General features: G+C 40.5%; 1 protein-coding gene across 8 annotated transcripts in view; it reads left to right on the top strand.

The window, feature by feature from the left end:
• CNTN1 (contactin 1) overlaps positions 1 to 23,028 on the top strand; it is a 434,625-nt gene that overhangs the window by 305,915 nt on the left and 105,682 nt on the right. For all 8 annotated transcript variants that reach the window (XM_038373409.2, XM_038373417.2, XM_043494720.1 and 5 more), the window contains 4 exons: positions 3,326 to 3,443; positions 7,999 to 8,149; positions 12,063 to 12,190; positions 15,529 to 15,704. In XM_038373409.2, the coding sequence (XP_038229337.1) occupies positions 3,326 to 3,443; positions 7,999 to 8,149; positions 12,063 to 12,190; positions 15,529 to 15,704 (573 nt within the window). The remainder of the gene's footprint in view (positions 1 to 3,325; positions 3,444 to 7,998; positions 8,150 to 12,062; positions 12,191 to 15,528; positions 15,705 to 23,028) is intronic.

The raw sequence follows: 23,028 nt of genomic DNA, 5'->3' as shown, positions 1-23,028 counted from the left end.
AGATTCTTCTGCTGGGCTAAGAGTATAGTTGGATAGACTAACAATGTTGCTGGGTGGGTTACGGGAACCATTGTTGTGGCCCCTTGTGGCATATAGTAGTTTAGATAGCTTAGTGTCCTTTTTCTTTTGTAGAGAAGCAAAGTGTGTTTTGTAAATGGCTTGTCTAGTTTTTGTAAAGTCCAGCCACGAGGAAGTTTGTGTGGAAGGTTGGTTCTTTATGAGAGTATCCAGTTTTGAGAGCTCATTCTTAATCTTTCCCTGTTTGCTGTAGAGGATGTTGATCAGGTGGTTCCGCAGTTTCTTTGAGAGTGTGTGGCACAAGCTGTCAGCATAGTTTGTGTGGTATGTAGATTGTAATGGATTTTTTACCTTCAGTCCTTTCGGTATGATGTCCATCTGTTTGCATTTGGAGAGGAAGATGATGTCTGTCTGTGCGAGTTTTTTCATGAAGTTGACAGATTTCCACTCTCCAGAGACAAACACCTACAAGATCTCTATCATGCATTCCTACAACTACAATACCCACCAGCTGAAGTGAAGAAACAGATTGACAGAGCCAGAAGAGTACCCAGAAGTCACCTACTACAGGACAGGCCTAACAAAGAAAATAACAGAACGCCACTAGCCATCACCTTCAGCCCCCAACTAAAACCTCTCCAACGCATCATCAAGGATCTACAACCTATCCTGAAGGACGACCCATCACTCTCACAGATCTTGGGAGACAGGCCAGTCCTTGCTTACAGACAGCCCCCCAATTTGAAGAAAATACTCACCAGCAACCACACACCACACAACAGAACCACCAACCCAGGAACCTATCCTTGCAACAAAGCCCGTTGCCAACTCTGTCCACATATCTATTCAGGGGACACCATCATAGGGCCTAATCACATCAGCCACACTATCAGAGGCTCGTTCACCTGCACATCTACCAATGTGATATATGCCATCATGTGCCAGCAATGCCCCTCTGCCATGTACATTGGCCAAACTGGACAGTCTCTACGTAAAAGAATGAATGGACACAAATCAGACGTCAAGAATTATAACATTCAAAAACCAGTTGGAGAACACTTCAATCTCTCTGGTCACTCGATCACAGACCTAAGAGTGGCTATACTTCAACAAAAAAGCTTCAAAAACAGACTCCAACGAGAGACTGCTGAATTGGAATTAATTTGCAAACTGGATACAATTAACTTAGGCTTGAATAGAGACTAGGAATGGATGAGTCATTACACAAAGTAAAACTATTTCCCCATGGTATTTCTCCCTCCTACCCCACCCCCCACTGTTCCTCTGATATTCTTGTTAACTGCTGGAATTAGCCTACCTTGCTTGTCACCATGAAAGGTTTTCCTCCTCCCCCCCCCCCCCCCGCTGCTGGTGATGGCTTATCTTAAGTGATCACTCTCCTTACAGTGTGTATGATAAACCCATTGTTTCATGTTCTCTGTGTGTGTATATAAATCTCTCCTCTGTTTTTTCCACCAAATGCATCCGATGAAATGAGCTGTAGCTCACGAAAGCTTATGCTCTAATAAATTTGTTAGTCTCTAAGGTGCCACAAGTACTCCTTTTCTTTTTGCAAATACAGACTAACACGGCTGCTACTCTGAAACCAGCACATTAATTGGTCTGTGTAGACCCTGCTGGTGCACATTAAAGTTTCCCTAGTGCACTTTCACATAGTGTCGTTTGAAACAGTACTTAAGTAAGTAACAATAAGTTAAAAGTGCACAAAGGACCATGACAATGGGATTACTTGTTATAGTAAATACAAAGAGAGAGCCCTGAAAAACCCTGATTTTTGGACATCTACATAGGACTCAACACTGCTACTAATATAAACCCCCCAAAAATGAAATTAATAAGCCCCCAAAAACAGAAACCTACCATTGTTTATGTTGGACTCACAGTATTATGTGTTCTGCTGCTGGAGAAGAGGCCAAAAAGAAGAGGGTTGACAAGACAACTAATACACTGCTGCATTTCCCGAGCTGTGATGACAGTGATACTGGTATACAGACAAAGAAAACAATGGGGCACAGCTATTTTGGCTGTGTGCTTTGAGAAAAATCTGGGGGGGGGGGGGTGAGCAGGGGAGCAGGGATATCAGTGTCTGCCATATGGAAAAGGATTAAACCAGAAGAAAACAATCCTATTTTCAAGCTTCTGTGGTTATTACAAACAAGTGATTTAACAAGTAAAATTACTTGACTGCCCCTTTTGACTAGACAGTCACTGACAAAATCTACATATTGGGTTGCAGAAAATATCATGTAGTTCTCAAATAATATGTCACACAATTACACTTTGTGTTAGAATTAAAATATTATTTCTGATAGAAAAGAACAAAAATATTCTCATTTCCATGACAACATTTTCTGTTTCTAAATCAAACAGATTTTCTATTTTTTACACTAAATATTTCCTTGGTTGACACAAAGAGAGAATTCCCTTTAGAAAAACTGATTGTACTGTTTTTTATTAATCAAAAATATTTTAGAAAATGCAAAAATATTTCTATAATTTTCAACTCTCCCAGATACTACAATTGAGCCTTATGCTAGGCCTAAAGCTGCTCAGCCTATTTTCCACAAGAGCATAGTTCATTAACTTTTTTTTAAATGGCTATCTACTATAGTTCACAAAAGGTCTTGCTGTGTTTCTGTTTGGGGTTTTATTTTTCCCAAGCTATATCAGCTACTTAATCATATTTACCATGTTACTAGTTAGTAGAAGCAAGACACTCAGAGGCCCACATCAATCCGCACTGAAGTCCTTTAGAAGAATCCCATTGACTTCAATAGGTTGTAGAGCGAGCCTTAACAATGCAAATACTAATATTATTGTAAAACAAGGTGCTTCAATATACTGTAGATGTATCTTGCAATTTGTTGAAGTAAAGCACTTTGGTGTGGGCTATTGGCTTAGCGGATGTGCTATGTGTTAAGATTGTGGAAAAAACAGATTTGGTTCCTGGTTCTCCAGCAATCTTAACACTGGATCTGCAGTACTAGGATTGTTGTAGAGGCATCTCACACTGATGTATGCAATTGCTCAGCCATGATCCTTCCAGTCAAGTAGGGAGCCAGCATGGAATCTTTTCATTCAAAAAGATGGTGGCTGCTACATAGTGCCATGAATCCTGGAATGTAAAGTAGGGGAAAATAAAGGGTCTTCAGTGCTTTAAAGGAATGTGAAAGACTCACCTCAAGCACTAACACCGAATAAGAAAATTAAAGGAGCATGGAAGGACAGAAATCTTAGTGAATGTGTAGTGAACGTGATATTCTTATTGTTCTGGATTTTTTTTTAGTTCCGGAGAGGTGAATTAAGAATACAAGGCCTGACTGTCAAGGATGCCGGCATGTATCAATGTATAGCAGAAAATATACATGGAATTATATACGCAAATGCTGAGCTGAAGGTTGTGGGTCAGTGAGATATTCTGTTTTTGTTTCGACTTGTAAAATACTTTCAAATCTGGACAAAATGGTCGTCAGATTTCCATGTTTACAAGCACTTATTTTTATGTAAAATACAGAGTCATGGCACCACGTTGCTTATTCTGTAATAATAAATTTAATAACTGTATTGCCCTGTTCTTATTGAATATAGCTGAGATGATGTTTTAACACTAGAAATATTTAAAATCTCTAACGGGATACTACTAAGAGGCTGAGGAACCAAATTTTACCACCTTTAATCTTGTCATTACTTTGTAAGAAATGTCTTCTGGATTTTCACCTCCTCGTGTTGACTTCCCACTGTAGCTGCAAACTTGGACAGGTCTCATATCAAAGGTTTGCAGTGCTTATGGACCACACAGAGCTGGTTGAGGAGTGGCTTCTGCCACTGCTTATCTTACCTACTCGATTGGGCACCCCCTGCTTTCTCCAGAACCTGTTCTGCCAATCAACACGCAACTTCTAATTGACTGCTGCTGCTCCTCCTACCCGCTTCTTGCCCTCCCACAGCCTTTCAGGAACTGATGCTCTAACCCATCCTCTTTACCCCAGGCTAGTGGCTAGACCACTTTTAGAGATTTCAGCCTGTTGCTGCCTCCAAGATAATTCATGTTTTTTCTATAGCTCAAGCAGTAGAAACTCAGATTGTTAGATCCAGAGGTCCTATGTTCAACCACAGTGGATGACCCCCATTGACATATTTATATTGGTTGATGCCCTGGCAAGCTTATGTGGCTCTCTCAGGGATTTCCTGAGACCAGTTGGCTTGTGATCTTCTCATCTCATATCTGCCTCCAGCCCATGTCTGCTTCTCCACTTCCCAGTCCCCGAAGTTCTACCTTCTCATCTGCCTGCCTCTCTCCCACAGCTAGAGCTCCCACGGTGCATGACCAGTTCTGCCCTGTAATTTCTCAATCCACCCAGGCCTTTAGTTCCCCTCCCTTCCTCCAGCTCCTCATCACTCCTGCCACCAGTCTTGAGTTCCTCACTTCACTGCTCAGGAACACATTATCCTTCACTACTCACGTCACAACACTTCCAGTAAGTCTCATCTCTTTACCAACAGTCACTCCATTACCAGCTACCCACTCCTAGACCCAGATCACCCAGAAACACGCATGGATGAATGAGAGGGTTAAATATCTGTTTGCTTATTTTGAGATGGCCCTATTGATAAGATGTGAACTAAACCAATGTTTGATCATTTTGCCTGTACAGCTGCAAAATTAACAGACCTATTTCCCTGAGCTGTGCACGTCTTTGATGGCATCATAAACCATGTTGTTGCACAGACATAGAAGTCAACAAAAGAGAGATGTGTTGTCTTATGATCAGTTACAAATAGAGAAAAACTCAATGGGCCAACTTCTGACCCCAGTATGTCTGAGTGGCTCTCGCTAAAATCATACTGCTGCTTGTGCACATCGGAGAAGCATTTGTCTGAGCAAGTGGCCAAACAGAAAACAACAGAAACTGTAAAGCTGAGGAACTGTCTACCGTTTCCTTTAGGGCTGTTTAAAAACAACTGAGAACAGAAAACAAATTTTAAATTATTTTAAAAATTCTTGTGACCTGTGAGGAAGCTGAATTTTTAAAAGTGCTGTTATCAGACTCTTAATTATGTCTGATACAAAGCCCACTGAGATCCAGTGAGGTTTTTCTTTTGGTTTCAGAGTAGGCTGTAGAGCAGACCTATAATTCACCTGGACCAAGCTCAGATGAAATTTGAGAAATCAGATAAGATTTGCAGGAAAGACACAACATATAAATATGTTATTAATGCAGCTAATTTGTCAGACCTTCCACTGTTGCAGAGCCAATTTTCTGTATCTATGCTCACCTGCATAGTGGAAATTGTGGAGCCCAATTCCTTAGTTCTTCATAAAGTCATTGATTTAAGGGCAGAAGGGACAACCAGATCATCTAGGCTGACCTCCTGTATATCACAGGCCACAACGCCACCCTGCACCCGCACACTAAACCCAACACCTAAATTAGACCAAAGTATTAACTGTCTAGTCTTCTGTGGGCTGTATCTGCCACTAAGGTACACCAGTGTCTGAGGTCCCTGCAGTGGCATAGAAATGATTGAGATATAACCAGATAATCCTGCTAGTGACCTGCACCCACTCACAGAGGAAGGTGAAAATCCCTCAAATCACAGGTAATCTGAGATGGGGGAACTTCCTTCCTGATCCCACATATGGTGATCAGTTAGACCCTGAGGTTGTGAACAAGATCCAGGCGCCTGAGAGAGAATGCTTGGTGCCCTCAGAGCCCTGGAGCTGCCCATCCAGTGTCCCATTTCCAGCCATGGCCATCCCTGATGCTTTAGAGGAAGGAGATAAAAAAAATCCAGAATACATTGGGGGAGAGGGAAATCCCTTCCTGACCCCTGCTGATGGTCATCTGAAACCCTGAAGCCTGAGCTCTTGGGAACATGTCAGAAACTTGAAGTGAGCCCTACGCTCTATAACAGTTCACTCACCATTGGGACCCCTCATTGTGGCCATGTCTGGGAATTACCTTCTGACACCTCCCTTTCCTTGGTTGCTCACAGCACCTCACTCTCCAGGATTCGCAGTGCTCCCTCTTCGTGACAGCCCTCTGAACAGGTCACTATATGGTCCTCCCTTTTTGGGGTATCAAAGTACCACTGGATCAGATATCCACATGCCATTCCAGACAGCCTTCCAGTCCAAGGCCACTTTCTCAGTGGCTGGTAGGGGAACCCGGGCCTTCCCACTAGTCTCCCCACTTCCCTTCTCTATCTTCTGCCCCCACCCCTGGGTTTATCCTTATCTCAATCTTCTGCCCCCACCCCTGAGTTTAATGGCCAACATTCCCTCCTTCCAGGGAGTAACTGTAGACTGCTTCCCCTCTTTGACTTCTTGCTAGACTCTCTAGCCCTAAACAAATCCCCTTCTCAGAGGGAGTGACTGCAGACTGCTTCCCCCTCAGCCTCTTCCTGTCCCCAGCTTCATCCCTTTATACAGGCCCAACCTGCTCCTTCCTAGCTGAACTTAATCTTCCATTAGGCTTTGTAAATCCCTAGCTTCCCTCCAGGCGTGGCTTACAAGGTTAATTGACCTCATTTAACCTGCTCTGCCTTGTGTGGGGTGGGCACCCCATCATACAATCACATTCATAAATGTGTCAGTCTCTCTTAAAGCTAATTAGGTTGCTTTCCCTCCACAATTACTATTGGGAAGCTGTTCTAGAATCTCATCCATTCCCCTAGTTCTTCTGATGGTTAGAAACCTTCTTCTTATTTCCAGCCTGAAATTGTTCATGGCCAGTTTATCTCCATTTGTTCTTATGCCAACATTGCCCTTTAGCTTAAATAGCTCTTCACCCTCCCTGGTATTTTTACCCCTAATGTATTTATAGAGAGCAATCATACCCTTCTCAGCCTTCTTGCTAGACAAAATAAGCCAAGCTCTTCTGGTCTCCTCTCATAAGATAGGCCCTCCATTTCCTGATCATCATTTCTCTTCTCTACACAGTTTCCAGTTCTGAACCTGTTCCAGTTTAAATTAATTTTTCTTGAACATGGGTGATCAGAATTGTACCCAGTATTCCAAATGAGGTCTTACCATTGCCTTGTACAAAGGCCTTGATAGTTCTCTATTTCTACTAGAAATGCCTCACATAATGCATCCTAGGATTGCATTTGCCTTTTTCACAACCACATCACACTGGTGGCTTATAGTCATCCTGTTATTGACCCTCCCTGCCCAGGTCTCTCTCCTTCTCTCTCACTTCCAACAGATGAGCCTCCAGTTTGTAGTAAAAATTCTTATTATTAGACCCTAAGTGCTTGACCTTGCACTATGTATTATTGAATTTCATCCCATTTCTGTCTTGCCAGTCTTCAGGGTCATCCAGATCTTTTTGTATAATATTCTGATCCTCCTCTGTGTTGATAATGCCTACCATCTTTGTATCATCAGCACATTTTATTAGCCCACACTTACATTTTGTGCTAGGTCATTAGTAAAAATATTCAATAAGATTAGTCCCAAGACCGATCTTTGAGGAGCTCCACTAGTAACCTCCTTCCTGTTTGATAATTCATTTTTCAGCAAAACTTGTTGCCTTCACCCCTTCCTTGTCTACCTTGTAATCCCTAATTTAACTGATAATTTCCCATGTGTTACCGTGTCAAATGCTTTCCTTCAGTCAAAATATTAAAAAATCCGTTATTTTCTCCAAGAAGGAAATAAAATTAGTCTGGCATGATCTTACCTTTGGTAAATCCATGTTGCATTACGTCCCTTTTACCATTTACCTTCATGAATGTAATTATTTTTTCCTTCACAATTTGTTCTAAAGTCTTGCACAATACTGAGGTCTGACTAACAGGTCTGTAATTGCCCGGATCATTCTTATCCCCTTTCTTAATTATAGATATGTATGCTTCAGTACACCCGGATTATCTTTAATGTCCTAAAACGAACAGTATTACATACCTTGTCAAAAGATATGACAACAGTGTCCATATGTTGCTTTTTCTCTTCAGCTTCACCTCCTAATTTTGAACTGAACCCAATGAAGAAGAAGATCTTGGCTGCTAAAGGAGGCCGTGTAATAATTGAATGCAAGCCTAAAGCTGCTCCTAAACCAAAATTTTCATGGAGCAAAGGAACAGAACTGCTTGTAAATGGGAGCAGGTCAGTACTGGTTCTAGACAGCATGATTGGTCTTAGAATAGTTTTATGATACCTGTATATTCAAATGAAATAGAAAATTTCTGAAATAGAAATTTAGTTAGAGTGCAAATTTTACTATAGATTTTTATTGATTAGTGAATTCTTGAAGCAAAATTGAAGCAAAGAACCATTCTTAATTAAATAATTTATTTTTATTCTTCATTCTTAATGAAAAATTCAAAACATTAATTCTCATTTTGCATATAAATCTTCCATGTAAACTTGCAGTTCAGCTAGCACATTTACTAAGCATTAGCCATGAAATATTGGGTCTGGGTTTGGCAGTGCTTTACTCTTTATTTAACTTTCACTTCTCCCATTTTTATTATGTTCCTGTTTGCTATTCTTCTCCAGTGTTGAAATGCAGAGGCAATTCATGAAGGAGAAAGAAAAGTTATTTACCAGTAATTGGAGTTCTCTGAGGGTACACTGCCTACCACTGGTAGCAGCATGTAGGGTATGTATAGCTAGACTCCTCAGTAAAAGCAGGCTGCATCCATACTGTGGTTAGTAGCTACACTGTGGTGTGAAACTACATGCCACAGTGAAAGACTCTGGTGCAGGGAGGCAGTCAAAAAAGGCGCTAGTGTTTCCTCACTGCCTCTCCCTGCCAGAGCCTTTCCACATTAGTGGAGTCTTTCACTGTGGAGAGGAAAAGGTCTGTCAGCTTCCCACAGCTTGAGCCTTTCCCTGCTGCAGGGAAAGATTAAGAAGAGTAGGACTGTTCATCTTAGAAAAAAAGACAACTAAGGGAGGATATGATAGAGGTCTAAAATCATAATGGTATGGAGAAAATGAATAAGGAAGTGCTATTTACCTATTCATATAATACAAGAACTAGGAGGAGATCACTCAATGAAATTAATACGCGGCAGGTTTAAAGTAAACATAAGGAAGTACTTCTTCACACATCACACAGTGAACCTGTGGAATTTGTTGCCTGGGGATGTTGTGAAAGCCAAAGGAATAACTGGGTTCAAAAAAGAATTAGATAAGTTCAGGGAGGATAGGTCCATCAATGGCTATTAGCCAGTATGGTCAGGTACACAACCCCATGGTTTGGGTGTCCCTAAAGTTCTGACTGCCAGAAGCTGGGACTGGATGATGGGATGGATCACATAATAATTGCCCTGTTCTGTTCCTTCTGTCTGAAGCATGTGGTACTGGCCACTGTTGGAAGACAGGATACTGAGCTAGATGGACCATTGGTCTGATCCAGTATGGCCATTCTTATGTGCTTATGTACTCTGAGTGTATATCCTCTGCAGATGCACAATGGCCCTCCCTTCTCCCCACTCTTCAGTACACTCAGGAGCAGTAAATCTGGACTCAGGGCCTCTTATACTCTCAGGTTTTAAAATCAAGTTAACTGTAAGTTCCCTATGCTGATTATACTGCCACTATGGTTCACTATAGTGTGGTATATGATTCAGATGCATAGTTCCTATGCCGTGAAACAGCAGAGGCAATATTGCTGGTGCATGCCAATTATATGTTAATAGTTTCATGGTAATTTACAAAGGTTTCCTGTATTCTTAATTTGATATAGCATACAGATGTATTGGCAAACATATATAGGGTTTTATTTTCAGAAATCTTTACTTACACAAGGTATAATTAAAATTGATTTATTGCTTAATGTAATGTTTCTCCAATTTATTTCATTTAAATATATATGCCACTGTGTTTTTCAGTTTCTTCTTTTTGTCATAGCTGCCTAGCCTACCTTAAGCTCATCCTTTGCCAAAACAAATCAATGTAGTAGCTTAGCCGTTGTAAAGGTGGCTTATTTATAAACATCCCATGCACTGTAGAAGTCACCTTTTAAATGCTATATTAAATGAGATTTTCAAGGCTTTAAACCCAATACTCGGAGAATTTCCCTGGCTGCAGATAAACTCCCTCAAAAAAATAATTTAAAATATCAGAGTTAGCCTAAAAGGGAGTGCTTAGTTTTCAACACTAACTTATAACTGTTTAAAACACAGCATGTAGAAAGTTTAGAAATTTTTAATTTGCAAAGCATAAAAATTTGGGAATGATTCATGACTGTTACCCCACAGCAAGTAGGAATCTGCCCCATGGATAGAAGTTAATTAATGTTAAATTAGCAAGGGATGTCCATGGATTTATATATAACATTCTGAGGAATACTGGAAAGCATTCATTAGCCTTATTTCATGTAGCAAAAAAGATTTAATTCAGAATGTGCATAAGGAATCAGTTTTGAGGAGCTGTTAGTAAATTCCACCAGAATCAAAAATAATGGCCTTTGTTTGTCCTCCATTGTTATTTCATGTTTGTTGGTGGAAAAGCCAATAATTTTATTTAAATATTAGATTTTTCCCAAGGGATATTGCTCTCCATTAAATAGATGTCATTATGCCAACACTTGCTGCCCGTCAACCTTGTAGGAAATGTCTACACTACAGTAAAACACCAGTAACTGGCCCATGGCAGCTGACTCAGGCTCTCAGGGTTCAGGCTATAAAGTTGCAATGTAGACATCTGGGTGCTGGCTGGAGCCTGAACTCTGGGATCAGACATCTACACTGCAATTTTATAGCCCTGTAGTCCAAGCCCTGCGAGCCTGAGTCTGCTGACATAAGCCAGCAGTGTGTATTTTATTGCAGTGTAGACATACCAGTAGTGTTCCATTCTATACAAGGGGCGGATCCTCAACAAGTTGCTTGAGTAGATTTAGTGGAGTCCACTTGACATGATCTGAGCTGCTCTACCACATACCATCAGTAGAAAGACATGGTTCATTCAAGCCTTAAGATCTGCACAAAAACTCAAAGATGGGTTTCCATATATGTGAGGGGAACATTTTGTCTTCTGAAATAGAACTCATTTTCACAGGAGGCAAGCTGCCAGTGCTCCTTAACAATCAATGATTATATTGAATTATCCTGTCTTAAATCCCTCTTTAAAATCTACCTCTGCCATGATGCTTATGAATCACTGCCACCTTGAAGTGGTTAGGCTGATGACTGCCTGTGGCTCCTGATTTATGTAAATATACCAATCTCTACCTGCCCCCACCCAACCCCATTTGTTTGTTTTTTCTTCTGTCAAATTGTGAGCTCTCTGTTCCAAACTCCCTTTGTTTCACTCCCTTGTTCAATGCCTGGCACAGTGGGGCCCCGATCCCTGACTGAGGCCTCTTGGTGGTTTCTACAGCATAGATTTATTTAATAATTTATTTACAAACTAATTCTAATTATTTTATCTAGATGTTAAAATATGGTATATTGTTTTTAAAAAGGGGATTTTTAGGTGAGGGGCTTTGAAGGAACGTGTCAGATATTTCTTGGATTTGTGCACAATTTGTTCACCACACGTAATGCAAGTTCAAATCCTAGCTCATATCCTCAGTGAAACTTAGACTGGTTGTCTCATCCCAATCCATAGTGAGCATTTGTCTATACAGTTTGTACTCTTGGAAGTCTCAGCTCAAAATAAACCCAGAAGTGAAATTGCAGGGAGGTGATAAGTCAAAATATCATTAATGTTGACTGGCATACCTTCCTTAGCACCTAGTTTTAGTCACTCTAATTAGTCTTTCACTTGTTTGAGTATTAAACTTATAAAACTAAAAGAAAAAATATTTGAGAGAACGTAAATAAGTGAAAATAATCCCCTCAAATGTAAATTGTATGCTTTATTACAGATCCCATTAACCATACTAAACTCTGTTTAAATCATGGTGGGGTACTGGAGCATATATAAAAGCAATAGTTAGACTTCAGTCATTGAGAGACCCTTATGATCTTTGTTTTGACTTATTTAGGGATTTCCGCTGGAAATACTTTGTTCTTTCTTTTGCAAATAACTATTTTAACTTGTGGTATGTTTTTCACACTTTCAATAGGATATCTATTTGGGATGATGGTAGCTTGGAAATTGTTAATATCACTAAGATGGATCAAGGCAGCTACACATGTTTTGCAGAAAATAACCAAGGAAAAGCTAACAGTACTGGTACTCTGGAAATCACAGGTAAAGCTCCATATTTCTTAGTTCATTTCACATAACATGCTTCAATTTAAAATTATAAAGCTTTGCTTTATAAGATTTCCCTTTAAAACTTTCCCCGCAAGCCATTGTAAGTTATTTCTTTCCAACTGAATAGAACTGAATTGCTCATTAAGAGATAGATTATGGCTTTTACGCAACAGCTCTAAATAGGGGAAGCATGCAACTGAGCCACTCCAGGAGGAGCAAAGGAAAGGAAGTGTCTCAGTTCTTCTACCAGTGCTGTTCCTTCCCGCCGGAGGATCAATAATCTGATCCATTCATTCAGATGGTAATATCTCTCCCTCATGCAATAGCCCAACACTGCAGGCCAACATACAGAGAGATGGGTTCATGACCATCCTCCTGCCTGCCCCTCCTTGGATCCTCTCAGCTTCTTTTTCAGAGCATGGGGGTAGTGAGCAGTGCAATTAAATAAATCATTTATTTGAATTTGCACTGTGAGATTATTCATCGAAATAAACATACCACTGTAACACATTGCAGTACTGGTATCAGATGCTGATATACTTAATTGCACCTTTTACAGCCCTGTCAGATAACTGAAGGGAGGAGGAAGGGAAGATAGTGTTCATAGTGTTCACTTCATGAGCACTTCTGTCTGCCAGGCCTCTAGAAAACCACCTATGTATTAAATGTATATGAAAAGAAAGCATTTCCTGCAGCCAGAATGTGGCAGTCTTGCTCAAAAGCATGGTGCCACAAGATAAACTTAGCAACTTAAGTGTGAGTCCATGAGGACATATGACCACATTTTTTGACCAACTACTTCCCTGGACCATGTGTAATGACGTTTCAAATGTTGTAAAGAATTTATTTTGAATCACGAGGTCTATTTAACTAGTATGATTATTTATTTTCCTTTGTATTTTGTAGCTTTGTTTTTTAATCACTACATTCATCATTCTTAGTTTTCTGGAAACATTTGTAAATAAATATTCAACCTCTTTAACATTATACTATACATTTTAGAATCATAAAAAAATAATTGACTTAAAAAATCTCCACAGTTAAATATTTAAACCATATGTGTTTATAAACTAAGCATAAACCGTTTCTTTTTGTACCTGAGGACTCTGACTTAGTTCATTTAAGGAGGAAAAACTAATGACTGAGCATGTCCTTTGCATTTCAACTTTAACCAACAGAAACAGTGAAAGGCTAGTTGGCAGATTTCAAAACTTGGTTTCTGTCGTGGATACATGAGAATTTCCTCTAGCACTGTGTCCACATGATGGATGTAACCACACATGTCAGTGAAAGGCTCTGTCAGTGGGGAGGCAGTGCAGAAAGGTTTCAGCCGCTCTCCACTGCCAGAGATTTTCACTTTGGTGAGGAAAGGCTCTGGCAGGGGGCAGACAGCAGGGAAAGTCTGAGTCTTTGCCTGCCGCCTCCCCACTGCCAGAGCCTTTCCTCACTGATGGAGTTTTTCACAGTGGTGGGGAAGCCGCTGAAAAATCTTTCTCCACTACCTCCTCCCTGCCAGAGCCTTCCCCTGCTATTGGAGTCTTTTCCTGTGGTCGTGGAAAGTTCCAGCAGAGCCAGCGGGAAGGCAGCAGGGTACCACACTGCTAAAAATAGTACCATAGATGGGAGGCACAGCTTGGGCAAGTAGAGCGCCGTGCAGGGTATGTACTTGTGTACCTTTCCACACCCTTCAGGCTTGTCTTTACTCGCCTAAGCATGCCTTGTGGTCTATGCTGTTATTTATACCTTTGCTGGGGGCCTAAATGTGTATGTAGACGACCCACCGCTGAAAGAAGAGTGCAGTGCAGACTCTAGAATACATCTAGGGCAAACTACGGCCCATGGGCCAGAACCGTCCCGTCAGAGCTTTCAGTCCAGCTCGTGGGATTGCCAACCCCGTGGCTCAGCTGGGCTAAGGCAGGTTCCCTGCCTGCCCTGGCCCCGTGCCGCTCCTGGAAGCGGCTGGCACCCATGTCCCTGCAGCCCATGGGTGGGGGAGAGAGGGCTCCGTGTGCCGCTCTAACCTGCGGGCACTGCCTCCGCAGCTCCCATTGGCCAGGAACGGGAACCGTGGCCAATGGGAGCTATGGGGTGGTACCACAGGCGAGGGCAGCACACAGCAGAGCCGCCTGCCCCACCTTTTTCCAAGGAGCACTGCTAGACGTGCTGGCCATTTCTGGGAGCGGCGCGGGGCCAGGTCAGGTAGGGAGCCTGCCTTAATCCTACTGCCACACCAGAGCCACTCGAGGTAAACGGCGCTACGCTGGAGCCTGCACTTCAAACCCCTCCTATAGCCCGCACCCCAACCCCCTGCCTTGAGCCCCCTGCTGCACCCATCCTGCACCACAGCTCCCTGTCCTGAGCCCCCACCCACCTGCCCTGAGCCCCCTGCCACACACCACACTCCTCCTACACCCCAACCCTCTGCCCTGAGCCTCTTCCTGCACACTGCACCCCCTCCTGCACCCCAATCCCTGCCCCAGCCCTATATTCATGGCCCTGCATGCAATTTCTCCACGCAGATGTGGCCCTCGGGTCAAAGGGTTTGCCCACCCCTGCTCTAGGTTAATAGAAGACTCTACAATATAAAACAAAATCCAGCAACAGTTATAAAATCAGCTACCAAAGGTACACACACATGGTTAGAATACCATTCCCTTCTGTAATGCTAAGCTCTTTGGTATCAAAGCATGTGTCAGTTAAATTAGATCTGTATAACAAGATCCCTGAGGGATTTCATGGAGTCTCCTGCTCTTCTTCTTTTCTTGATTATAGTAAGCTCTGATTATACATATTTTTATTCTTTTCTTCTATTCTTTTCTGTCCCTTCTCATCATAGCTATTTGCATTACATGCATAATTAAACATTGTTTCTCAATAGACATATTAGAATTAGGGTGGAGTAATGGAAATGAGAGCACTGAGCAGAGCTCCCCATTCTTTAATGATATATATTTTTTAATAAAGTCAGGATTATTATGAACAAAAAATACACAATGGGTCATGCAAAATGGATCATTTGTCTTCTACACATGAAATAGTCTGTGAATAAAAATAACTCAGCATAGCTGGTTATAGTCATCATGATCAAGAGGCTAAAATATGTATTATCAGAGAATGAGCAAACAAAAAGCAAGACATTTCAGTTGTAAGGATGTTGTCACTTTTCTTAGTATAGCACCCCTCTGTTCTAATTAGTGTTCCCCTTTGAAATGTAGTTGCATAAATAACATGTAAATCAGTTGGTTCTTTTCATGTATAATCAAACAGCTAGATTTGCATCTGTATATTCACTTGTTTATTAGACTTTTCCACATTTTCTTTTAACTTCACAGAAGCTACAAAGATTATCTTAGCACCAACTAATGTTGATGTCACAGTTGGAGAGAATGCCACCATGCAGTGTATTGCGTCCTATGATACCACGTTAGATCTGACATTTATTTGGTCTCTAAATGGCTACATGATAGATTTTGAAAAAGAGCATGATCATTACGAAAGAAGTGTTATGGTAAGATTCTGCAGACTCTCATTTGATATGCTAAACTCTGGTTTTCAGTATCATGAAACACATGGTGTTTTCTGTATATTCTAGTTTATTGGTTCATACCCAGGAAAATGCATCTGGAATCACCTATTTAAAGAGGCCTAAAATTATAAAACAAGGATCAAGGCCTCTAAATGTTATTTACAGTTCATTAGTTACTTCATAATGGAGAAGTGAAGAGGTTGTTTGTAAAAATTCATATGTTCTCCTAACCTTTTTCTTTAGTGGTTCCCATTTTTCACGTTAAAGGCTTTTGTGGAATCCCAATCACCAAACTAGAGCTCGTTGAATTCTGATTAATAAATTGTCTGACAAATGCTACTCTCTTTTTCTGATTGTGAATAGTTCACAAACCTCTACTGACTTATTTGAATGTATTTGAATAGTTTGAATGAATGAATTGCAGCCAGTGTGCTGTGTCAAATGGATCACTTTGACTCTTACCTATGTGCTATACATGCAGAGTGAGTCTCAAAGGTCCAAACTGTGTAAGCCCATCACTCCCCACAAGTTTTCCTCTTGACTTCAATAGGAGGACTTTTGTGAATAATTTTTTACTAGTGTGAATAAGGGATTTGCAGTCTGGTCCATAGTGTCATTTCTAAATGGCTGACTGAAACATTTAAAATGAAAGAACAAGGAATAATAAATGGTAGATAGTGAATACAGATAGTGAAGAGAGAGGCTGTCACCAAACACAGCACAAATAATCTTTAAAGGGAAAGGTATTTGTCTTCCAGAAGCTGGATGACAGTGGATGGATCACTTGATAATTGCCTTCTTCTGTTCATTTCCTCTAAAGCATCTGGCACGGGCAGTTGTCAGAAGACAGGATACTGGGCTAGATTGACCATTGGTCTGACCCAGTATGGCCATTCTTATGTTCTTGTATATGTATTCCTTATACCTGTCTGTGCTCTTCTAATGAGCATTTTCAGGGTCTGGCACAGGATGGTGATTAGGAGAAAAAAATTTAATAAGCACTCAGTCCTAAGTTTCTTTTAAGACTAAACAAGCTAATTCAAAGTCACTCATTTTGGCACACATAAAGAGGCATCCCAGATATTGTTAATGAGTATGTGGGGTTATCCCATTCCATCTGCTAGGCCATTTCTCTGGCAAAATTTTTGTCTTGGGCATAAATCTTCTCTGGTTCAGTGTGTCCCATGATGTCATGTTTTAGCAAACTATCTGCAACACATGAAGGTCATACACTGCATATATTTATTTCCTTTTGCGGAAAGCCTCCATCTCATAGCTCTGTGCTTGAACCAAATTTAAATTGTATAAAAACACACAACAATAAATACTAAATACAAACAAATTATCCAACCCAGACCATACAAACTGAAAAAATATTAGTCCAGAATAAATATCAATAAAATAATTGTCCCCACATCCAGCCATTCTTAATATTCAACCCACCCTCTTATTGAAATCCCAGGAAAAACAGTGGATTTTGCATCATGCCTGTGGATTAACCCACCCTGGTGAAGGTTGTAGGTCTGGGAGGCAAGCTCCAGAATTAAGCACCCATCACAGAAAAAGACATGCCACCACTCTCCTCCCTTTTAAACCCGAGGAATGTTAACTCAAGTATATCTGCTGAGCACAATTGTTGTGGTATTATATGGGGAGAAGGGCCTTTAAGGTAGGCATGAACCCGTTAGGCCTCAACAGTGGTAGGTCACACGCAAAGCTCCACCTACAATATTACCTACATTTTAGCATTCCATTCCATGGAGTCTTTCTGATTCCTATGCCTGCAAAGCTGTCTGATTTGGTGATAGCCAGTTGGGTTCCTTCTTCCGCACTCTCTTTTTTAAATATCAGTCCTAATAAATGCAAAAAAAAAAAAAAAAGTAAATTAAAAATATTTTACAAATCTGAAACAGTACTAAAAATAAGATTTGCATAGTCACAATAGTTAACATAGAGCTGTAATCATAAACATAAAAAATGAAACATTCTGCCTAGGAGCATGCATATGATATCAGCAGTCCCACATGCATAATATAAGCAGTCCCACAAGACCAAATTATCCAGTCCCAACTGCTGTTTAGAGCTAGTTGAAATGTTTTTGACAGGACATTTTTCTGTCAAAAAATATAAAAAATAATCGCAATTGAAGTATTTAATGGGAATGTGTCGATTTTGACCAATTTTTCAATAGGAAAATGTCAAATGTTTCAATTAATTTTATATAGACTTTTGTATTATATTAAAATATTAATTTTATGTTAAATTTCGATATATTTAATACTGAGTATATATGTAACATATATATTTAATAATGAAATCAAGAGTCAAAACAAAACACTTCAACATTATCAAAATGACTTGTTTTGATGGTCCTGAATCAAAATTTTCTGATTCAGAACAAAATATTTTTTTAAATGTCAAGCTCTACTGCTGACAAGCTCTACTGCCAAGCTGACAAGCTCTACTGCTGCTATATTAATTCATTGTGAAGGTCTCTAGAAGCCCTATTAGTATCTTTCAATGAGAGTTTGTGTGGACTTTCTTTGTCTGACTGGCAGAATAGTGTTCTAATGCCAGTTTAAGGGCACTGAAGCTCAAAGTCTTAAGGTTCCTGCAAAGTACCTTACAGAAATCTGTGTCTATCGAAACTCCAGTAGCAGCATACTAAACAACTCTAGAAATGTACTTTACAGTTATTTAAGAATTATGAGACGTGTAGATATACCTCATTGCCATCCAGAGAAAATGATATTTTCCATATTTACATCTGAGGATTGCTTCATTGATGTGTATTTAAATGTGCACTTCTGCACTGTTCAGTGCATATAGAGTACTTTGCAGAAGCCTGAAATTACAGCTTGCTGACAGCTCTTCTCTTAGATAACAGCAGGAATGAAGTCTTAGTGTCTGTCAAACCCTTCCTTAAAAGATACAAGAGCTGGGAAAATATAAAGAAGAAAGCCCTCTATCTAGACAGAAAAAAAACAATCTCTGCCTTGTAAGAGAGCAAAGTAAAAACACACCTAATTTTTTGTCTTGGTCCTTGAGTTTAGTCCCCTGACTGCAGTCATTTAGAGAAGTTATTTAGGCTTGGGCTCAGATAGGTACCACTAAACCGCAGACTGGGATTGAAAGCGTGGATAAATCAAGCAAGTGCTTTGGTGTGTAGGAAGGAAGAAAATTCATTGACCTGAGGTTTTCCCCACCTTAGCCCGAGTAACACCAGAGGGAAAAAAATGTAAAATGGCTTTATGCAATGGCTGAACTTTGTCAATCTGTTGGCCATGTGCGGATCCTAGGATTTTTATTCAAAAAAACATATATTGAACAAGAGCCATAACTTTACTAATACCAGTGGCTATTTATGTGGTACAAGATTTTTCTTGTAATAGTACCACTATAGGGAAATTCAGTTTTTAAGGAAATTAATTTTAATGTCCCATCCTGATACCGAGGATGTTTCTGGAGAATTCTAGCAAAGTACTTCAGGAAGAACATACTATAGATTCATAGATACTAAGGTCAGAAGGGACCATTCTGATCATCTAGTCCGACCTCCTGCACAACGCAGGCCACAGAATCTCACCCACCCACTCCTACGAAAAACTTCACCTATGTCTGAGCTATTGAAGTCCTCAAATCGTGGTTTAAAGACTTCAAGGAACAGAGAATCCTCCCTCAAGTGACCCATGCCCCATGCTACAGAGGAAGGCGAAAAACCTCCAGGGCCTCTCCAATCTGCCCTGGAGGAAAATTCCTTCCCGACCCCAGATATGGCAATCAGCTAAACCCTGAGCATATGGGCAAGATTCAGCCAGATACTACAGAAAATTCTTTCCTGGGTAACTCAGATCCCATCCATCTAATATCCAATCTCAGGGGATTAGGCCTATTTACCCTGAATATTTAAAGATCAATTACTTACCAAAATCGCATTATCCCATCATACCATGTCCTCCATAAACTTATCGAGTAGAATCTTAAAGCCAGATAGATCTTTTGCCCCCACTACTTCCCTTGGACGGCTATTCCAAAACTTCACTCCTCTGATGGTTAGAAACCTTTGTCTAATTTCAAGTCTAAACTTCCTGGTGGCCAGTTTATCCCCATTTGTTCTTGTGTCCATATTGGTGCTGAGCTTAAATAATTCCTCTCCCTCTCCTGTATTTATCCCTCTGATATATTTATAGAGAGCAATCATATCTCCCCTCAACCTTCTTTTACTTAGGCTAAACAAGCCAAGCTCCTTAAGTCTCCTTTCATAAGACAAGTTTTCCATTCCTCAGATCATCCTAGTAGCCCTTCTCTGTACCTCCTCCAGTTTGAATTCATCCTTTTTAAACATGGGAGACCAGAACTGCACACAGTATTCTAGGTGAGGTCTCACCAGTGCTTTGTATAATGGTACTAAAACCTCCTTATCCCTACTGGAAATGCCTCTCCTGATGCATCCCAACACCGCATTAGCTTTTTTCACAGCCATATCACATTGGCAGCTCATAGTCATCCTATGATCAACCAATACTCCAAGGTCCTTCTCCTCTTCCGTTACTTCTAATTGATGCGTCCCCAACTTATAACTAAAATTCTTGTTATTAATCCCTAAATGCATAACCTTACACTTCTCACTATTAAATTTCATCCTATTACTATTACTCCAGTTTACAAGGTCATCCAGATCCTCCTGTATAATATTCCGATCCTTCTCCGAATTGGCAATACCTCCCAGCTTTGTATCCTCTGCAGACTTTATTAGCACACTCCCACTTTTTGTGCCAAGGTCAGTAATAAAAAGATTAAATAAGACTGGTCCCAAAACTGATCCCTGAGGAACTCCACTGGTAACCTCCTTCCAGCCTGACAGTTCGCCTTTCAGTAGGACTCTCCCTTTAACCAATTCCTTATCCACCTTTTGATGTTCATATTGATCCCCATCTTCTCCAATTTAACTAATAATTCCCCATGTGGCATAGTATCAAACGCCTTACTGAAATCTAGGTAAATTAGATTCACTGCCTTTCCTTTATCTAAAAAATCTGTTACTTTTTCAAAAAAGGAGATCAGGCTGGTTTGGCACGATCTACCTTTTGTAAAACCATGTTGTATTTTGTCCCATTTACCATTGACTTCAATGTCCTTAACTAATTTCTCCTTCAAAATTTTTTCCAGGACCTTGCATATTACAAACTAACTGGCCTGTAGTAACCCGGATCACTTTTTTTTCCTTTCATAAAAATAGGAACTATATTAGCAATTCTCCAATCATTCGGTACAACTCCTCAGTTTACAGATTCATTAAAAATTCTTGCTAATGAGCTTGCAGTTTCAGGTGCCAATTCCTTTAATATTTTTGGATGAAGATTATCTGGGCCCCCCAATTTAGTCCCATTAAGCTGTTTGAGTTTCACTTCTACCTCAGATATGGTAATATCTACCTCCATATCCTCATTCCCATTTGTCATGCTACCATTATCCCTAAGATCATCTTTAGCGTTATTAAAGACTGAGGCAAAGTATTTGTTTAGATATTGGGCCATGCCTAGATTATCTTTAACCTCCACTCCATCCTCAGTGTTTAGCGGCCCCACTTCTTCTTTCTTAGTTTTCTTCTTATTTATATGGCTATAGAACCTTTTACTATTGGTTTTAATTCCCTTTGCAAGGTCCAACTCTACTCGACTTTTAGCCTGTCTCACTTTATCCCTACATGTTCTGACCTCAATAAGATAGCTTTCCTTGCTGATCCCTCCCACCTTCCACTCCTTGTATGCTTTCTGCTTCTTCTTAATCACCTCTCTAAGATGCTTGCTCATCCAGCTTGGTTTACACCTCCTGCCTGTGAATTTTTTCCCCTTTCTTGGGATACAGGCTTCCGATAGCCTCTGCAGCTTTGATTTAAAGTAATCCCAGGCCTCCTCTACCTTTAGAGCCATAAATTCTTCAGTCCAATCCACTTCCCTAACTAATTTCCTTAATTTTTGAAAGTCAGCCCTTTTTGAAATCAAAAACTCTAGTTGCAGATTTATTTTTGTTAATCCTTCCATTCAGTTTGAACTGAATTAGCTCATGATCACTTGAGCCAAGATTATCCCCTACAAACATTTCTTCTACGAGGTCCTCGCTACTCACCAAAATTAAATCTAAAATGGCATCCCCTCTAGTTGGTTCAGCAATTACTTGATGAACGAATCCCTCAGCTATCGCATCTAGAAAAATCTGAGCCCTATTATTATTACTAGCACTGGTCCTCCAGTCTATATCTGGGAAGTTAGTCTCCCATGATCATGCAGTTTCCATTAGTATTTACTTTATTAAAAACATTAAAAAGGGCTCTATCCATATCCAAATTAGATCCCGGAGGTCTATAGCACACCGCAAGCACTATTGTAGGAGATGCTCTACTAGTTATCTTCCCCAATGTAATTTTTGCCCAGACAGACTCTGTCTTATCCATTGCATCACTTTTTATTTCTTTACATTCTACCTCATCATTGATATACAATGCTACTCCACCACCTTTACCTTTATTTCTGTCTTTCCTAAACAGCACATACCCTTCAATACCTGTAGTCCAGTCATGACTACTATTCCACCATGTTTCTGTTATCCTTATAATATCTGGTTTCACTTCCTGCACCAGTATCTCTAGTTCCTCCATTTTGTTACCTAGGCTCCTTGCATTGGTGTACAAACATCTTAATTTTTGCTGTTTGGCCTCGCTCACATTTTGTACTCTATTAGGCACAGTCATTCTACAGCCAGTATAACCTATTAGACTAGTATCCACACTGCCCTCGCTCCTTATATACATTCTCCTACCCACGGCTGTATCCTTTCTTACTTCCTCTTCTTCCCTCCCAATGCTAAAATCTGGCGTGGAGTTTACCTGGACATCTCCCAACCATCTCCCCCAAATTCCTAGTTTAAAGCTCTCTTTATCAGTTGTGCCAGCCTCGATCCTAGAAGTCTATTTCCTTCCCTACTCAGCTGAAGTCCATCCCGAGAGAACTGTCCTCTGTCCGTGAATGCCTCCCAGTGGCCATACATCCCAAAGCCCTCCTTATAGCACCACTGCCTAAGCCATCTGTTGACAGTCATAATCTTGTCACACCTTTGTTGCCCTTTTCTAGGAACAGGCAGGATCCCACTAAAGATCACCTGAGCCTCAATTTCCTTAAGCGTCTTCCCCAGCCTATTATAGTATCCCTTAATACTTTCCAGTGAGAATCTAGCCGTATCATTTGTTCCCACATGAAGGATAATTAGGGGATTCTTTCCCGCTCCCTTTAGGATCCTTTTCAACCTC

Source organism: Dermochelys coriacea, chromosome 1, assembly GCF_009764565.3.
Source record: "Dermochelys coriacea isolate rDerCor1 chromosome 1, rDerCor1.pri.v4, whole genome shotgun sequence".
Classification (NCBI taxonomy): Eukaryota; Metazoa; Chordata; order Testudines; family Dermochelyidae; genus Dermochelys; species Dermochelys coriacea.
Note: the sequence above shows the minus strand (reverse complement) of the source record. Positions and strands in the feature narration are given on the sequence as shown.